General features: G+C 36.9%; 1 protein-coding gene across 3 annotated transcripts in view; it reads right to left on the bottom strand.

Moving 5' to 3' along the window:
* Nucleotides 1-593: 593 nt before the first annotated feature.
* Nucleotides 594-20538, bottom strand: part of LOC133804817 (BEACH domain-containing protein B) — a 93502-nt gene continuing 73557 nt past the window's right edge. For 2 of the 3 annotated variants that reach the window (XM_062242938.1, XM_062242940.1), the window contains 8 exons: nucleotides 17674-17720; nucleotides 17495-17588; nucleotides 16481-16687; nucleotides 15915-16040; nucleotides 15443-15814; nucleotides 15112-15343; nucleotides 1439-2199; nucleotides 594-1148 (listed from right to left, as the gene is read on the bottom strand). In XM_062242938.1, coding sequence (XP_062098922.1) covers nucleotides 1502-2199; nucleotides 15112-15343; nucleotides 15443-15814; nucleotides 15915-16040; nucleotides 16481-16687; nucleotides 17495-17588; nucleotides 17674-17720 — 1776 coding nt within the window. In that variant the 3' untranslated portion in view covers nucleotides 594-1148; nucleotides 1439-1501. The remainder of the gene's footprint in view (nucleotides 1149-1438; nucleotides 2200-15111; nucleotides 15344-15442; nucleotides 15815-15914; nucleotides 16041-16480; nucleotides 16688-17494; nucleotides 17589-17673; nucleotides 17721-20538) is intronic. The other variant, XM_062242939.1, reaches the window with a different exon arrangement.

The following is a 20538-nucleotide window of genomic DNA, read 5'->3' as shown; positions in this document are numbered from 1 at the left end:
TGAGTCCTATTCGATCAAATAAGTGGTAAAATTAATCTAACATATTTAAAAGTAACTTGAAAATGCAATATGCATGACGTTAAATTGAAGTGACTAGAAATGAGACTGTGGTCTTCTTTTACCGTAGAGTAAGCCTGATATTAGTGGTGGCCACTAAAGACGAGTAAGTTATCATAGATGAAATCAATATATGCTTTTAGATTGCGAATTTGTAGTCGCTAATTGATACAAAAGTTCTCATTAATGATTTGAAAAATAATATGCTAATTTAATCAACAAATTTGTGTTTCCACACTTATTATTGAAAATATATACATTACTCTTTTATGGTTTTATTTAAGACTTTTTGTAGTAATTTAGAAATTTTGAGTCAAAAGTATATAAAGTTTTCTATACAGTTAATTATGATTTGTTTTTTGCTACAAACAAAAATTATAACTTATTTTCTAAAAAAAATTATTATAAAAATAAAGAAAGAGAAACCATAAAAATGATAATAAATTTGAATCCTCATATTAATCATGCCAATTTCACTAAAAAATTCTATTCTTTTTATTCCAATTAACGTAAGTTTTACTTTTTGAAAAAAGAAATTCTAAAAGGAACGCGCTTTTATTTTCTAGTTTAACATAAATGTATAGACCTCCACGGCTTTAAACTTCTCAACGATCCCGATAAATATAGCCTAGCTAAAAATGATTATGACGAAGAAAATTGCATTGAACCAAATCTATATAAGACCCAAGGTCAACATAAAAAAGAAAAAGAAAAAAGAGTTGGAAGGCTTTGATAGTTAATACAACAACCTAATCTAATCTTTTCATTGGATAACACAATGTACACTTAAATGTACTAAGTAGTAAGATCCCTCAAAGTGGATAATACAATTGTAAAAGCCAGCTTCCGTCTGTGTTATTGACTTAGCTCTGTAGGTGTTGCAACAGGAAGCAAAAGTTAAAATATGTTTCCGAAGAGTTCAAGAAATGCAAATAGAACTGTATATTTTCACCAATTTCACTGGCATATATGTATATATATATATTCACTACTTTTACCAAAAGCTCCATCAGGAGGTTGTGCCAACTTGATGGATCTGAATAAACCAGCATGAGATAAAGATGGCCAGTTCGGTCTTTTCAACGTGCTCCCTGCAGGAATGATTACAAGTAAGAAATCTTCATAGAAGTGTCACATCCAGTAAAAAAAAAATATTCCCTTTGAATTTATTTTACTATGGCCAGGCATGAGAAACGTAGTGAAATTTCCAACGACACCAGTTACATTGTCATATCTCTCCACAGTTATCTTAACAGTTCATAACTTCCAAAGTAATTCACATTCTCATATAATAGGAATTCAACTATCACTGTACTTGGAACGCTAAATGTCATCAAATTCTAAGGAAAATATAAAAATTTCATAAAAGGCTGCAGCATACCTTTTAACATCAAGAACAGAGTTAGTCATCAAATCTCCATGGATTCCATCCTTAATTATTGGTCTATCCTGCTACAGAATGTTTGGATTTCAAATTTCGAGGAACGTTGCCTTTGCGTTGTTGAGGATTTTCTATAGAATACACAAGTAGGCTTCCATCCTTGGTTCCTGCTAAGAAGCATTCTTCCGTAGTCACTGTTAGAGATGTTATTATCTTTCCAATTCCATTATATTTTTTTATGACCTCAAGTGAATTCATAGAGCGTACAACTATCTGCCCTTGGTCTCCAGCACAGACCAGAAACTCACCACATCTACTCAGTTCCATACAGTTGAGGCGTCCATTGGATTCAGAATAAGCAAGATGTTTACCATTGATTGAATATAAATGCAAACTGAGATCATCATCAGCATAAAACACAATTCTTCCATGCTGAGAGGCAACAAGCTTAGATAAAGCAGCGTCATTGGGATGGCGTAAAGATCTTACATATCTTCCCTCCTTTAAGGTATGGAAAACACAGGTTCCATCTTTTGATCCACTGATAACTATGTCAAGCTCCATGCTAACAAACAAGCTTGTAATTATATCATCATGCCCACAAAGAATATGAAACGGGGTTTCAATAATCACACAGTCTTTCCGACGGAATTCCATCTGTGCAGTACGGAATCTCTTTTCTGCATTTCTTCCGCGAACTTCCCAAACCATAACTGTGGTGTCGAAACTTCCAGTAGCAAGGACGCTTCCATCAGATGTCACTGCAGTATCAATATTAATTTTAAACCAAGAACTTGAACAAGCAGACTACTAAGAGCTATTTTGACTAAAATTTCCAAAAAAAAAACATGACGAAAAGAAAAAAAATAAAAAAATAGAAGGGCAAAGGACCTGGATATCTTTGTTTTCAGTGTAATATTTTTTTAATGAAAAATGTTATAAATTTCTCATACAATAGGAAACAGGAAAAAAAAATTTACTTCTAGACACGTAGGGTTCAATCAATACAACTTATTTTGTGTCAGAAGTTTGAAATTTCTGTATAAATTTCAAATTTGCATTATGTTTTCTTTTTGGCCTTCTCCATTTTGGGGCCTTGGTAACAAAGATGAATTCAACACCAGTTATTTCACAAAGCTCTTTAAGCATGCCCGATAGACTTTACTGTTCACTTTTGGAGATATAGTTGCTACGTTACCCAACAAATAACGCATCCACTATACTAGCAATGAGGGAATTCACACCCAGGACACTTTTTTCTTTTCTTTTTTTTAAAAAAAATATATATATATATTTATTTATATATGTACTTTAAAAACTAAGCAGATAGGTTGTCGGAAAAGAAGCAGTGTACTTCCTTTCTACGCATTGTAAAGACATCAAGATTTAACATATGCAGAATAAGTCACAAGATAACCAACAATATACTTGGTAGAGACCATTGCAAGCTTAGATATTTTATCCTTGTTATGCACATCACCATTGCTTTTAGACTCCGGAGAAGATACTTCAACCTGTCCTTGAGTTATTGTAGAAATAATCAGAATTTATTTGTTAATGTTTTACAGCTAAGATGTAATTGATGTGTAAATTAGTTTATACCTAGAATATACATTTGTACTCGGCCTATTTTAAAGGCTATTCCTTTAGAAATGAAAACAACAACAATCAAGAGTATATTTTTCTACATGGTATCAGAGAATTAGAAGCTCAAAAATTGGTATTTTTTTTTTCAATTTTTTTGTCTCAGCCCTTTATTAAAAATTAGGGTTTGGTACTCTTGAGGTTCAATCTTAGAAAACTATTTTGGAGTGGTCTTCTATTCTCACCTCCGACCTAGGGAGTTTGCCCAGCCTCTAATCGGCGTAACCCCTAAATCCAGTGCCCATTAGAGATGTGGATGAGCCCCACATGCCACCTCCGACAGCTGCCATCTCCGCCACGCGCCAGTGCATATTGGCGCGTGCAGCCTAATACGACCATTTTTCCGACGTCTTCTTCCTCGGCCAGCTTCATTTGTGATTTTCCTCAGCACCCCGTCATGTTCTTGCACTTGCTGTCTATTTTTTGTTTGTTCAGTTTCTTTTTTCATTCCGACCATTGAAAATCGACCATGGTTACTTCTCCAACTGATCTTAACACCACTTGTGAGTCCATCTCTGAAATTTCAAAAACCTCCACTGAGGTTGTTTCCCATCACTTTGAACAGCCTAAACTTCACCATTCAACTGCTGAAAATAATTTTATAGGGTACACTATGATTGGTGCTCAACCTAAGGCATTCCCTTTCACCACAGATCAGATTGCTCAACTCCATAGGCTGCTTAAGTCGACTTCCGCACTAGATATGAACTCTCCGGGATTTTTCTCCACTCCAAACACTTCTACTGCATTTACTGCTCAAACCTCACCATGAATCATCGACTCCAGCAGAAAAAGAGTTGTTGGTTTACACTAGACGACAGGACAAACATCAAGTAATACCGCCAGCTACGGATCTCATCTCCCATGAGTCCGAACGCGTGACAAATCCCAATGTAAGTGATTCTTTAAGCCCAATTTCATTTGATTCTAATCCTAGTTCAAGTGTGATAGAATAAGAACTGCCCATCGCAAAAAGGAAGGGAGTGAGAAATTGTCCTTTACATCATATATCTAAGTATGTGTGCTAAAACAGACTCACACCAAAATTCAATTCATGAGTGGAAGAAAGCAGTTGAAGAGGAAATAGGGGTGTTGGAAAAAAAATGCAACCTGGAAAATAGTTGCTCAGCCGAAAGACAAGCATGTGGTAGGATGCAAGTGGGTATTTGTAGTGATACAACGCTGATGGTAATAAAAGATACAAGGCAAGACTGGTTGCAAAGGGGTTCACTTAAAATTACGGGGTGGACTACACAGAGACGTTTGCATCAATGACAAAACTAAACACAGTAAGAACTCTCCTATCAATAGTTGCTAATCTTGATTGGCCATTACAACAACTTGATATTAAGAACGCCCTTCTAAACGAAAATTTAGAGGAAGAGGTCTATGAGAAGATTCCTCCTGGCTTTGAAGGAAAATATGGAAAAGAAACAACATTTCACTTAAAGAAATCTCTCTATGGCTTGAAGCAATCACCACGAGTATGGTTTGAGAATTTCAATCAAGTGATTAAGAAGCATGGGTACAAACAAGGTCAGTCGGATCATCCTCTATTCTTCAAACATTCACCAGGTGGTAAGATTGTAATTCTTATTATCAGTCTATGTTGATGATACGATTCTAACTGGAAATGACCTTAATGGAATGGAGGAACTTAAAAGACTACTAGCCCAAGTATTTGAGGTAAAAGATCTTGGTCAGATGAGATACTTTTTGGGTATGGAGTTTGCAAGAACTAAGTAGGGGATTTCAGTCTCTCAATGTAAGTATGTACTAATCTACTCAAAGAAACATAAACCAACAACAACATCGGTGGAACCCAAAGGGAAGTACAAGAAGAAAAGAAGAAACTTGTAGACAAAGGGATCTATCAACGACTAGTGAGAAAATTGATCTATTTATCTCACACTAGACTTGACATTGCCTTTGCAATTAGCTTGGTCAGTTAATATATGCACAACCCTTTAAAAGAACACTTGTAGGCAGTTTATAGAATATTATGGTATCTAAAGAAGACACCTCTGTTGTTCAAAAAAATGAAGAAAGATGCATAGAAGTTATCACAGATGCAGACTGGCCAGGTTCAATTGAGGACAGAAAATCATCATCTAGATATTGTACCAAGGTATGGGGAAACCTCGTTACTTGGAAAAGCAAGAAACAACCTGTCGCAAGAAGCAGTGCTGAAGCTGAGCTTAGAGCTCTTGCTCAAGGAGTATGTGAATTGATCTGGATCAAACAAGTTCTTTAAGAACTACAACTTCAAAGGATGAATCATTTGAAATTATACAACAATAATAAATCAGCTATTAATATAGCACATAATCTAGTTCATCATGATAGAACCAAACATATAGAGGTGAACCGTCATTTCATAAAAGAAAAAATTGAAGAAAAAGAACTATGTGTTGTTTATGTGCCAAGCAAACATCTTGCTAACAAGAGCAAGTGTGCAAGTTGGGCATATGGGACTTGTATGCACCAGCTTGAGAGAGGGTGTAGAAATAAACATAATTTATTTGTTAGTGTTTCACAGGTAAGAAATAATTAATGAATAAATTAGTTTATACCTATAATATACCTTTGTACTCGGCCTATTTTAAGGTTATTCCTTTAGAAATGAAAACAACAATCAAGAGTATATTTATCTACCGACATAAAATTGTTGACAGTTAGGGAAATCAAAGGGGTGTGATCTTTCAGTTCCCTAATTAATTAGGATTGTTTAGTGTTCTGTAATTAATGTTGTATAGCTTATATAATCTAGCCCTAGGTTGTAAACAATTATCAGAAAACAATATACAAAAATAAAATACAAATATTTCTCGCCTGTTTTATATGGCATCAGAGCAGTAAGGCTCGATCTCCTCTCTTCCGACCACCTCTGTTTTTTCCTCCATTTTTTTCGGTTGTCGTTCCTCAGCTCTCAAACGACGTTCAAGGTGTTCCAGGCAAAGTCATCTCTCTCCAGCACCACTCAAGTAGTCCCTCCATTCCAGTCGCATCTCTCTGCCTTCCCTGATCGTCCCTATCCTGTCCGACGATTTTTTTTAGGGCACTGACCATATTTGTGGCACCAGCGACATCCTCAGCAATCCTCTAGTCTAGCGTGCCCTCAGTCTAGACTTCCTCTCTACCACTGCGCACGCCGGCTTAGCCCTCCGTTTGGTCCAGCCCTCGGTTCATCGCTCCCATCCGTCGTCCCTCTCAGTCGTAATCAACTCGGGCGTCACTCTCAATCGCTGACTGCACAATCGCACTCTCAAGCCCTTGTTTTTCAAATCGTATCCACCCAAAGCCCTCAACACTTTGAAAGTTCTATTGCCACCTACCAGCCCTAGACACATGTCAGCATGTCAAGCAATGAAGAAATTTCATCCCAAATCAATGGGCCTACCCAAACTCAGGCCCGTATTTCCAAACACCATGGATAATCGATTCTGGCGCAACTGATCACATGACAAATTTACCTTACTTGTTTGATTCTTATTGTCCGTGTTCCACTAAAACTAGTGTAAAAATCACATATGGCTCTAACTCTCCTATTATAGGAATTGGCACAATTACATTATCTGTTGATTTACATCTTAAATCAATTCCTTATGTACCCTTCTTGGAATGCAATTTAATCTCTGTCCATAAGTTAACTGTTGATAATCACTGCCTTGCTAAATTTGGGTCAAATTCTTGTCACTTACAGGATCTATCATCGGGGAGGACGATTGGCAGTGCTAGGATTCGTGACAGACTTTATTTCTTTCAGCACCCGAACAAAGAGCAGCCTTCTTTGCACTGTTTAACTTCAAGTTCTATTTCTAACATTGTTTTTTATTCAACTTCTCAAAAAAGTATGTTGTGGCACTGTCGACTTGGACATCTAAGTTTTTTATATTTAAAACATTTGTTTCCTTCTTCAGTTATCAATAAAAAAGTTGTTGATTTTCAATGTGATATTTGTCAACTTGCTAAACATACTCATGTTTCGTTTCTCCACAAACTTTACACACCCTCTAGCCCTCTCTCTTGTTCATAGTGACGTATGGGGACCATCCAAGGTCACTACCTCTTCTGGTAAGCGTTGGTTTATTACTTTCATTGATGACCATACACGAATTACTTGGGTTTATCTCCTTAGGCACAAATCTGAAGTCGGTCAAGTCTTCCAAAACTTCTATAAAATGATCCCAACACAATACCAAACATCTATTCGGACACTTCGTACTGATAACGGTACTAAATACTTCAATACCGCTCTCGGTCCCTATCTTCTACATAATGGGATTGTTCACTAGAGCTCCTGTGTGGATACTCCGCAGCAAAATGGAGTAGCCTTAAGAAAAATTGTCACCTCTTAGAAGTAACCTGTGCCATTATATTCAACATGCATGTTCCAAAATATCTTTGAGGTGATGATGTAATCACTGCTACTTGTCTAATTAATCGCCTTCCTAGCCAGCCTCTTCAATTCAAGACACCATACTCTATTTTTCAGTCTCTATCCTCACATTTCCACAAATACTGTGCCGATCAAAGTCTTCGACGGCACCACCTTTGTCCACGTGCACTCCCAACACTGGAGTAAACTTGATCCTAGAGCCATAAAAACAGTTTTCCTAAGTTATTCTCCTACACAAAAAGTCTATCGTTGTTACTGTCCCCTCACCAAGAAATTCTACATCTCAGTGATGTCACCTTTTTCGAAAATTCTCCATACTCCACTCCCACCTCGCTTTAGGGGGAGCACATCCATCACAAGCAAGAACCTCAGTGGTCATGGGCTTTAGAATTACCCCTAGACATGTCATTTTCCTTCAGATCCAGAGCACATACCCGTACTAGAAAATCATCCATCCTCTCCTCCATCTTCTCATCCGCCTTCTCTTCCTCAAGATCAAAACATGCAGAAAGAAACTCTGGTGTATACCAGAAGAGAAAGAAATAAACAAGTAACGAATTCTCATCACAGTCAAGAGGCCGATCCGATGATAGAACCACCTCTCCCAAAAGATTCAGGTACTCTACCCTCTAAAGCTCTATCTGATCTAGATATTTCTATTGCATTGAGAAAGGGAACTAGATCTTGCACTCAACACCCTATTTCACAATTTATTTCTTATTCAAAATTTTCATCACCATTTAAAGCTTTTACCTCTAGTCTGTCAGATATTGTGATTCTCAGAAATATCGATGAAGCACTTGGTACTCCTCAATGGAAAACAGCAGTCCTTGAAGAGATGAGAGCACTTGAACATAATGGAACTTGGGAATTAGTGAAATTGTCACCAAGAAAGAAGGTGATAGGGTGCAAATGGGTGTTTACCGTCAAATACAATGCTAATGGATCTGTTGAGAGGTACAAAGCTCGATTAGTTGCCAAGAGTTTTTCTCAAACCTACAAAATTGATTACACAGAAACTTTTGCCCTAGTTGCCAAACTCAACACTGTCAGAGTATTACTCTCGCTTTGCGGTGAACCGGGATCGGGAGTTGCATCAGCTTGATGTGAAGAATGCATTCTTGAATGGTGATTTAGAAGAAGTGCATATGATTCAACCCCCGGATTTTGAAAATCCTCCCAATACAACTAAAGTTTTCCAGCTAAACAAGTCTATATGACTTGAAACAATCTCCTCAAGCATGATTCAACCGTTTTTTGAAAGTAGTCAAGAGACTTGGAAATACACAAGGCCAGACTGATCATACTCTGACTATGAAACACTCTAGGAAGGGAATAATGTCAGTGTTAATTGTGTATGATGATGATATAATTGTCAATGGTAATTGTAGAAATCTTTAAAATAAGATTTAAATTAATCTTAGTCTATCGTATTGTTAGTTATAAAGCTAGGATAAGATAAAGTCTAAGTTGCTAGTGTTAGTCTAAGGTTGTTAGTTTGTTCCTATATTTGTGTAATTTTTTGCAAAGCCTTGTATCTATTTAATTGGCTTCCAGTAACAATTAATAAAATATACAATACAATTATCCAAACTTACATGGTATCAGAGTTTAACCTAAAATCTACCCAACCCTAATCGCACCATCCTAAAGACAAACACGATGGAGACAAGAACTACAATCCCTGCAGCCAACCCAAAAAAATCTTCTCCCATTACCAGTGAAACTGCTCCTTTGTCTATGCACATCACAGTGCATAGATTAATGGTAACAACTATTTAGAGTGGTCTCAGTCAGTAAAGCTTGCTATTGATGGAAGAGGAAAGTTGGGATATCTCACTGGAGACGTGAAGACAGTAAAGGAAGGTGAAGAAGGGTACAATCTATGGAGATCAGAGAACTCTCTTGTAACTGCATGGCTTCTCAACTCAATGGACAACTCGATTGCCAAGCCGCATATGTTCATGAAGATAGCCAAAGAAGTGTGGGATTCCATTAAGGAAACATACTCAGATATGGAGAATTTCTCTCAAGGTTTTTAGTTAAAAACTAGGCTTTGGCAGTCAAAACAAGGAAATAGGGCTGTGACAATCTACTACAATGAGATGGTAGCACTCTGGCAAGAACTCAATCAGTGTTATGATGATAAGTGGGAAAACACAGATGACTACACTTGGCATCAGAAACATGAAGAGAATGATTGTGTCTTCATGTTCCTAGCAGGTGTTAATCGTGCTCTTGATGAAGTGAAAGAGAGAATTCTTGGGCGACGTCCACTACCATCCATTCGAGAAGTTTTTTCTGAAGTTCGATTGGAGGAAAATCGTCGGAAGATCATGTACAGCAATGAATCTGCCGAGCAAGAAAGTGAGAACTTTGTGTTGGTTGTTCGAGGAGGACAAAAAGGAGAAAGGAAGAAACCATGGTGTGACTTTTGTAAAAAATTGTGGCATACAAGGGAGGCTTGCTGGAAAATTCATGGAAAGCCACCTGGGGAAAGAAGAAACTTGAAAAAGGCTATCAAGTCATGGCCGAAGACTCACAAGAGCCACAAATCACCTCGGGACAGCCGACTTTCACAAAGGATCAGATTGAGCAGCTCCTGAAACTACTACAAACCACACAGAAATCTGCCAATAATATTCCCTTATGCTCTTTTGCACAAAATAGTGAAACAGTGTCTATTGCATCCTATTTTTGTTCTATGCCCAATAACACTTGGATCATAGATTCAGGTGCTAGTGATCATATTACGGGAAATTCTAGTTTTTTTTCAACATATAAACCTTATGCAAGAAATAAAAAAGTTAGAATTGCTGATGGTTCTTTTTCAGCAATTGCTGGAACTATTGATATAATTATCTCAACTTCGCTAATCTTATCTAAAGTATTACATGTTACAAATTTATCATGTAATCTTATTTCCATCAGCAAAATGACCCAAAATCAAAATTGTCAAGCTAACTTTTATCCATCACATTGTCTTTTTCAGGATCTGGAATCGGGGAGGACGATTGGCAATGCTAAAGAACGTGATGGACTCTACATTCTTGAAGAGGGAATGAACTCAAATAAAGGAGGTCAAGAGAGCACTTGCCTACAGATCTCTACCAACCATAGTAATAATGAGATTTATTTGCTGCATTTTCGTCTAGGACATCCTTGCTTTATTATTTAAGAAAACTATTTCCTAAGTTATTTGTTAGCAAATATCCCTCTTTATTCCAATGTGAAATTTGTGCTTTAGCTAAACACCATAAAAATCCCTATCCTCCGCAGCCATATAAATCAACCAAACATTTTGCACTTGTTCATAGTGATATATGGGGTGCATCTCGGGTACCTACTCACTCAGGTAAAAGATGGTTTCTTACATTAATTGATGATCATACACGGATGAGTTGGGTGTTTTTGCTAAAAGAAAAATCAGAAGTTGAAAATGTTTATAAAAACTTTTATCACTTGATTCAAACTCATTTTAAAACACAAATTCAAATAATTAGGAGTGAGTATTTTGTTCACATTAAACATTTTTTTGAAAAGAATGGAATTATTCATCAAAGCTCTTGCACATATACACCACCACAAAATGGTATAGCTGAAAGGAAAAATAGGCATATTCTTGAAGTTACACGAGCCCTAATGTTTTCAACAAAAATTCCAAAATATCTTTAGGGTGATAGTGTTCTTTATGCTACTTATTCAATAAATCGAATGCCTTCAAAAGTTTTGAAATTTCAGACACCGATTAGTATTCTTCAAAAAGAATTTCCACAATCTCGTGTGTTCCATTCTATGCCATTAAAAAATTTTGGATGTACCATGTTTATAAAAAATCTGGATAGAAGTGCAAGTTAGATCCAAAATGTGTTTTTTTGGGGATGGCTCCAACCCAAAAAGGATATAAATGTTTTGATCCTGTTCTAAAAGAACATTTGTTACAATGGATACTGAATTCTTTGAATCAAGATTGTCTTTTACTTCTCATCTTCAGGGGGAGAATAATCAGGAAGATGATATATTTTCCAAAGAATTAGAAACTGAAAATTTTTTTGTTCTGCAAAATCTGGAAAATTTAACCACTAATAGTGAGACTACAGTTCTATTACCAGTCTATGGTTTTAATTCTTGAAACACAGTCAAGTATATCTCTAGAATTAATTGAGGACATGTATAGAAATTTGGCAAGTACTCTTTTTGACCGAGTTTATACAAAGGAAGTTTCTGAATCGGGGTGTAGAGCCTATTACTTCACTAGCAAGGCAAGAGTCTGAACCGCACCAGTATTTGAAAGTGGTAAGCAAAACTTTAACCTTGATCTTCCTAGTGCCCTTAGAAAAGAAAAACAAGCCTGTGCTAAATATCCTACCTCTAAATATCCTACCTCTGCTTATGTCTCATATTCAAAACTCTCTTCTACATATACTATTTTTTCTATGAATGTATTTTGTGGTTATTCCTAGTAGTATTCAGGAGGCTCTATCTCAACCTAAGTGGAAAAAGGTTGTCTATGAGGAGATAGAAGCTCTTGAAAAGAATCAGACATGGATACTTGAAGAGCTACCGAAGGGGAAACCTGTTGTTGGCTGCAAGTGGGTATTCACTCCTAAATTTAGAGCAGATGGTACTCTCGAGCGCTAAAAAGCAAGACTTGTAGCCAAGGGGTTTACATAGACATACAGTATAGATTACACAGAGACATTTTCTCCTATTGCTAAACTTAATACTATGAGAATTTTGTTATCTATTGCAACAAATCTTGACTGGAGTCTTAGACAATTTGATGTGAAGAATGCCTTTCTTAATGGAAAACTGGAAGAAGATATGTATACGAGACCACCGCCAGGTTTCAAAGACAGATTCAACTCCAAAGTATGCAAACTAGAGAAGGCACTATATGGACTGAAGCAGTCCCCCGGGCATGGTTCGACCGATTCACTCAGTTTGTAAAAGGACAGGGTTATTGTCAAGCTCAATCCGATCATACACTCTTTACCAAGTTTTCACAAGAAGGAAAGGTAGTTGTATTGATTGAATATGTGGATGACATAATTCTTACTGGAGATCACCACGAAGAATTGGAGATTTTGAAAGGAAAGATGGCTAAAGAAATGGAAGTGAAGGATTTAAGAGAATTAAGGTATTTTCTTGGTATGGAAATTGCTAGATCTAAACAAGGTATCGTTGTCTCACAACGAAAATAAATTCTAGATCTATTTATTGATACTGGGATGAGTGCTTGTAAACCAGTTGATACTCCGATCGATCCAAATCAGAAGCTTGGAGCTGTCAAAGATGGAACTCCAGTTAATGTGGAGCAATACAAGAGATTAGTTGGAAGATTGATTTACTTAGCACACACTAGGCCTGACATTGCCTTTGCCGTGAGTCTTGTGAGCCAGTTTATGCACTGTCCATATGAGGAACACCTTGAGGCTACTTATAGAATACTCAGATATCTAAAGAGTTGTCCAGGGAAAGGGTTACTTTTCAAGAAAACTGACAGCAGATCAGTGGAGGCATTTACAGACGCAGATTGGGCAGGGTCGAATGATAGAAAGTTGACTTCGGGCTACTACACATGTCTGGGGGAATCTTGTAACTTGTAGGATTAAAAAACAGAATGTTGTGGCAAGTAGTGCAGAGGCTGAGTTTAGGTCCATGGCAAATGGAATTTGTGGGTTATGGATAAAACGGGTTCTTGAAGATCTGAAAAAGGACGCAGAGTTATGACAGGCCACCCTTGACATTTGTGTACTCACGCGGGAACAGTAGAGGTAACGATAAGGGAGCTGTAGGGGATAAGTAATTGGATTGGTTGGCTAAGTTGTTATGTGAGTGTTATTAGAAGTGGGGGAGGGTACATGGGAATTCCCTGCGGTTGTAAATATAACAGTGAGTGTGGGACTTAGGAAGAGGATAGGATTTGAGTAACGTGTAACCCTCATGGGAGAGAACTAGGCTCTCGAATTCCTAGCTAAGCAATACAGAAACTCACCATTTCTGCATCTATATTCTCTGTTTACTTACATTTGTGCAAGTTAATCATATCAAGTTACCTCTCAAACTGTTTTGTGATAACAAAGCTACGATCAGTATTGCACAAAATCAAGTACAACATGACCGAACGAAGCATATCGAGATTGATCGACACTTTATAAAAGAAAAGTTTGAAGCAGGAATTATTTGTACTCCATTTGTTACAACCAAAGAACAACAGCAGATATTCTGACAAAAGGATTATTTAAATCTGTGTTCGAGGGACTTGTAAGCAAGTTGGGCATGTATGATATTTATGCTCCAACTTGAGGGGGAGTGTAGAAATCTGTAAAATAAGATTTAAATTAATTCTAGTCTACAGTACTGTTAGTTATATAGCTAAGAAAAGATACAGTCTAAGTTGTTAGAGTGTTAGTCTAAGGTTGTTAGTTTGTTCCTATATTTGTGTAATTTTTTGCAAAGCCTTGTATCTCTTTAATTAGCTTCCTGTAACAATTAATAAAATATACGATACAATTATCCAAACTTACAGTAACAATACCGAAGAAATGAATTCGATCAAAGAAATGTTGGCAAAAGAGTTCAACGTCAAGAATCTTGGTACACTTGGGTATTTTCTAGGGATAGAATTTGCTAGAAGCAAGAAGGGTATTTTTGTGTCCCAAAGAAAATATACTCTTGATCTTCTGAAAGAGACAGGTATGCTTGGAAGCAAGCCAAGGAAAACTCCAATTGAGCTCGGAGACAAAAAGAGGATGTTAGAAGGAAATCCAGTTGACTGAGGAAGGTATCAACAACTTTCAGGAAAGCTAATCTACCTCTCACACACCAGACCAAATATTGCCTTCGCAGTAAGTCTCGTCAGTCAATATATGCATGATCTGTGTCAAGGACGTCTCAATGCAATATAGAGAATTTTGAGGTATCTTAAGCGAACCCCAAGGAAAGGTCTTTTCTTCCAAAAGACAACTAAAATGAAAGTTTTAAGTGTTCACGTATGCAGACTGGGATGGCTCAGTTAATGATAGAAAGTCTACATTTGGATATTGCACAATGGTATGGGGGAATGTGGTAACATGGCAAAGTAAGAAGCAAACGATTATTTCTAGAAGCAGTACAGAAGCAGAATATAGAGCCATGGCCCATGGAGTGTGTGAAGCAATATGGATCAAACGCCTATTAGAGGAGCTATTCAGCTTTACTGTGATAACCAGTCTACCATTAGTATTGCCCATAACCCTATACATCATGACAGAACTAAACACGTTGAAGTGGATCGTCACTTTATCAAGGAGAAGATTGATAGAGGAATTATCAACATTAAATATGTCCAAACAAATCATCAACTGGCTGATATTCTCACAAAAGGATTATCTGAACGGGTATTCGATTTCCTAGTAAATAAGCTTGGACTCGTCAATATCTACAGTCCAGCATAAGGGGGAGTGTTGACAGTTAAGGAAATCAAAGGGGTGTGATCTGTCAATTCCCCAATTTATTGGGATTGTTTAGTATTCTGTAATTATTGTTGTATAGCCTATATAATCTAGCCCTAGGATGTAAACTATTATCAGAAAACAATATAAAGAAATAAAATACAAATATTTCTCCCCTGTTTTATAAAAATTACCTGCCACACAACTGACCACATCCTTGTGCTGTCTGATGCTTTGTACCATTCTGCCATCATTCAAGGATATAACTTGGAAGCTGTTTTCCCAATTGCCACAAGAGATCAAAAAATTTTCAGATGGTGTTTGCATTGTTGCAAAGCATTGTACACCAAGTTCCACACTTTCAGCCAATGGACTTCCAATTTTTCGTGAAGACAGAGTATTAGAACCAACACCAAAAAAGGGATCCTGTAAACATTTAATAAAATAATTATCAACTGTACATCCTATAATAGGTCTGAATAGTTTAATAATCTATTGATACAAATATAAGAACTGAAACCCTACCTGAGAGCCCGAGAAGGTAAAATTTCCACCAGATTGCAATTGGGTTGTTAACCACATCTTAACTGACAAGGTGATCCCCTGGTTAACAATGACAATATTCGAATCTAATATATGAACATATAACACAGACGATGATGGATAGCTTGTAGCAGATACAATAGAAGTTAAGTTAATTGAACTGGGTGCAAAGTAAAGGGGATGAGCAATTGGAATGGGTGGTCCCCTTCTTGGGTGTTTTTTGCGGAAGATCTGGATAGGTGTCTGACCAAAATTTGCAATTTGATCTTCAATTGCGGATCTTTGCAAATCATCTTCCATGGTGTCTAAATCAACTGCGCCTTCATAAGTTAAATAGTAGAAGACATTCGCTGCCTGTACAAGGAGACCAGAAAGTATGCATGAAAGGAATGTCAAACAGTTCAAAATCTGAGAAGAAAAAACAAAACAGAAAACCCAAGATTTTAAAAGATACCTCCACGGCAGGTTTCCCACGCTGCTTGTAACCAAATACCAGATCTATCCAGTGATGAAGGTTTGAGCTAACATATTCACTTTCAAGGGCCTCTCGATTTTTATGAACAAATTCTTCAGGTGAACCCTGAAGAAATATAAACAGCTAATTTTCAAAAGGCAAATATTTAAGATGATAAATTGAAGGGAAAAAATAAACAAACTGCTATGGTCTATTATATAGACACTTCATATGATATCAATACTACAAAAGAAGAAAAGCAAAAAAAAAAAAAGGCATCATATGCATATATCAGAGATCCTTTGCACTTTGTTCAGAGAAGAACGATATCCCATGAACACTTGGGAGAGATGAGTGACTGCAGTTAGCTATTGGTAGTTTGGAGGTAGTTAGGGAAAGTGTTTCGTGGCTAGCCTTGAACCCACAACCAGGTCAGAATTAAGGACTCATAATATTAGTATAAAGTTGAAGATTCAAATGTATAATTTAAAATTTGAGTAAAGAATCAAATAGTGGAAGAAAATGATCAGTAAAAGTTCAAAGTGGTTGGGAATTAATGCACAGACCTTGGCCCAAGGAGGAAGACAAACATCACTAATCAGTTCACCATCTTGTTTCACCCCAAGATGAAAGGAGTTTGAGTTGACAAGGAACTCTGGCATGTAAAAAAACTCAGGTACTAACTCCTTTACATCACTTGTGTTAGAAAGGCAGTTTCGATATGTCCCCTCAATGCTTTGAAATAGCCGATCTGCGTGGTCAAATTTACCACCCTGACCAAGGCAATATGTTAGATCCTTTCACCAAGAATCGTGATGCACTAAAAAAACAACTGAAATGGAAACCAATGATGCACCAACAAAAGCATAAATCAATGAATCTATCCAGCATGGGAATTATGATCCTGTATACCCAAAATAAAAACTTTTTAGTAATTTTAGTGTCCTGTGTAGAAGTTATGAGACAAAGTTAAACTGGGTGTGGTATTGTGGGTTCATTTTGTAAGAGTTCAAAAGATATTCCTTTCTCGGAATGGTATATCTATAGATGTATCGTATAATCTATAGATATACCTAATGTAAAAACTGATATACAGAGGTGGATCTTAAGCTATAAAAGAGAGAGAAAGAGATACATTAAACTCAACGGTATACACATTATCACTTCTCTTAAAACAAAATTTGAAAGCTCATTTTTATTTTCAAGGAAGGGCAAGCGAAAGAAAAGAAAAAAAAAACTAGCTGTTTATGAGACAATGGTGTACAAAGCTTTAATTTGAAATATTTCTAGCTGTTTATTGGTTTTGAATGTCAATCCTTGGTATTTTAAAAGTTTGTTAAATTATCTGATGTGCAAGAATCTGGTGCCTTGCTGCATCTCAAAAACAAAATGACTTGGTACTTGAACTACTCTTTCTCAGCATTGGTGGTCACAGGGCTACATTCTCAAATTAAATATGATTGATCATCTTTTCAAGCATTGGGAGAGACCAAATTGCACAGTTAGAGAATAAAAAACAACATCAAGTGTTTCTTAGCATGCTTAAAGTTAAAAGAGAATTAGGGGATCAAAAAATATACCTGCAAGTTCCTATGAAGAGAAGTAAAAGGCTCCAATCGAAGAAGATAATAAAGCACAATTCCCATGCTTGAGTAATGAGAACCGTAGTAGAAACTGCACAAGTGAATAATAGCTGTTAAAAAAACAATATTAATGCACCAAAAATACCAATACAGCCTCAAACTGGGCTCGGTATTACCTGGGTATATCTGGATCAGAGAAACTACGATATCTCTCTTCAAACACCTGTAAAAAGTAAATCGTTCACCATAAGATATTTTAATAAACCTAAAGAGTCCAAGTCTGTTGACAGCTATGAAATCAAATCCTATTGATTTGGTTTCTTTATTATTTAGTTTCCCGATATTGTTCTGATTCTTATTTATAGTAATATCATTTATTGTAATTATTCTGTATTGAAGGGGGTTGATATGTTAAAAACCTCATATACTAAGCTCTAGGTTGTAAATCATACACAGAAATAATATAAATAACTTTTTCCTCATAGTTTTCTCATGGTATCAAGAGCAGGCTCAAATTTTTTTCCTCGGCCTTTTTTTAAAAATTAGGGTTTGGTACTTCAATCCTAGAAAACCATTTTGGAGTGGACTTCTATTCACACCGTTGGTCCAGGAAGGAAGCCCAGCCGCCGATCTGCATTTCGCCGGAGTCCGATGCCCATCAGAACCACGCATGAGCCCCACGTGTCGCCGTCATCCGCTGCCAGCCCCGCCACGCACCGGCGCATGTAGGCGCATGACAGCCTCCGACGACCTTTTTTAAGGTGTCTTCTTCCTCGGCGCTTCCTGCTTCATCTGTGGTTCTTCTCATCACCTCAGGTTCTAATTGCATCTCACATCTTAGTAGTCCTCAGTTTTTTCTCAGACTATGTCAATCTTTAATTTAGACTCCACTCCTTCAATTAAGTCCAGCGACTCTGCTGGTTCTCAACTTGAAGGTAAAAATTACTTGCAATGGACACAATCTCTCAATTACATCAATTCTCAACACAGTTTATATACTCTCTTGAATCAGTCCTCTTCTTCTGGTTTGGGGTCTCATAGTGCATCTTGCGTTGTTGCAGACGTTGGTAATTTCTCATCTACTCTCACCGACTCTCAAACACCATGGATTATTGATTCCGGCGCTTCGGATCACATGACCAGCTTATACTATTTATTTGAATCTTATACTCCATGTTCTAATCATTCTAGTGTCCGAATAGAAGATGTCATACTCTCTCCTGTTGTAGGAATTGGTACCATTAAATTGTCAGCTGATTTAATTCTCAAATTAGTCCTTCATGTTCCTTCTTTAACATGCAATTTAATTTCTGTCAGTAAGTTGACTACTGATAATCGTTGCCTTGCTAAATTTCTTTCCAATTCTTGTCAATTTCGAGAACTATCCTCGGGGAAGACAATTGGCAGTGCTAGGATTCATGGTGGACGTTATTTCTTTGAAAATCGTCACCAATAATACAACAACCTGGTTTATCTAGTTTTCTTCTACTTTTGTGTCTACTTTAAACTCCGTTTCTGTTTCAAACTCTAGCAAAATTATGTTATGGCAGTATCGACTTGGACATCCAAGCTTTTCATATTTAAGACATTTGTTTCCATCATTATTTTCTAATAATATTCATACACATCTACAATGTGATATATGTCAATTGGCTAAGCATACTCGAGTTGTTTTTCCACAAAAAAATTATACACCAACCAGTCTTTTCTCTTTAATCCACAGTGACCTATGGGGACCTTCTAAAGTCACTACTTCCCACGGTCATCATTGGTTCATCACATTTATTGATGATTACACATGTCTCACTTGAGTATACCTACTCAAACACAAATTTGACACAAAATGTGTTTCAAAATTTTCATACTATGATTCAAACACAATTTCAAACATCTATTCGTACATTACGAACAAACAATGGCACGTAATATTTCAATACTCCTTGGGTCCCTATTTTTCCCAAAAAGGCATTATTCACCAAAGTTCCTACACTCTTCGTGAACGAAAGAATCATCACCTCTTAGAAGTGGCACGTGCCCTAATATTCACTATGCATGTTCCAAAGTACCTTTGGGGAGATCTCATTCTCACTGTTGCTTATCTCATTAACCGCCTTCCTAGTCGACCACTTCGTTTAAGAACACCATATTCTATTCTCCTTACTTCCAATCCTCATCTGTCTTCAAACACTTTTCGTGTTAAGACATTTGATTGTACCACCTTTGTTCATGTCCATCCTAGAGATCGTACCAAACTTGACCCAAGAGCCATTAAGACTGTATTCATTGGCTACTCACCTACTCAGAACGGATATCGGTGTTATTGTCCTATTACAAAGAAAACTTATGTATCATGAGACGTCACATTCTTTGACAATACACCATACTTATCTCCCACTTAGCTTCAAGAGGAGAACAATCGCAACCACGAAGCTCAATGGTCATGGGGGTTGGACATCCTTCTTATTTCTTCTATAATGTCTTCAAAACTTCTATGATGAACCCAAATTTCAGCAGATCAATCTTCACAAGATCTTGCTCCATCCTCTAAGTCAAATGAAACAGATACACATCATCCGAACCAACAACAAGAGTTGTGTGCTTATTCTAGACGACAAAGAAATAACCAAGTCACGAATCCTCAGAACAGTCAAGAGACCAATCCGATGGTAGATCCTTCTCCACCAGATGTGTCAGACAATCTCCACTCAAACAATGATTCTTATCTAGACATTCCTATAGTATTGAGAAAAGGAACTAGGTCTTGTACTCAATATCTCATCTCCAAGTTTATTTCTTATTCAAAATTGTCATCTTCTTTTAAAGCTTTTTCTACTAGCTTGTCAGATATTGTGATTCCTAGGAATATTGACGAAGCACTTGAGATTCCTGAATGGAGAGCAGCTGTTAATGAAGAGATGAGAGCTCTAAAAAAGAATGAGACTTGGAAACTAGTGGAATTACAACCTGACAAAAGAATGGTAGGATGCAAATGCGTATTCACTGTCAAGTATAATGCGAATGGATCTATCAAAAGGTACAAA

This window comes from Humulus lupulus, chromosome X (genome assembly GCF_963169125.1).
Source record: "Humulus lupulus chromosome X, drHumLupu1.1, whole genome shotgun sequence".
Classification (NCBI taxonomy): domain Eukaryota; kingdom Viridiplantae; phylum Streptophyta; class Magnoliopsida; order Rosales; family Cannabaceae; genus Humulus; species Humulus lupulus.
The sequence above is the reverse complement of the archived record's forward strand: the minus strand, read 5'-3'. Positions and strand labels throughout refer to the sequence as shown.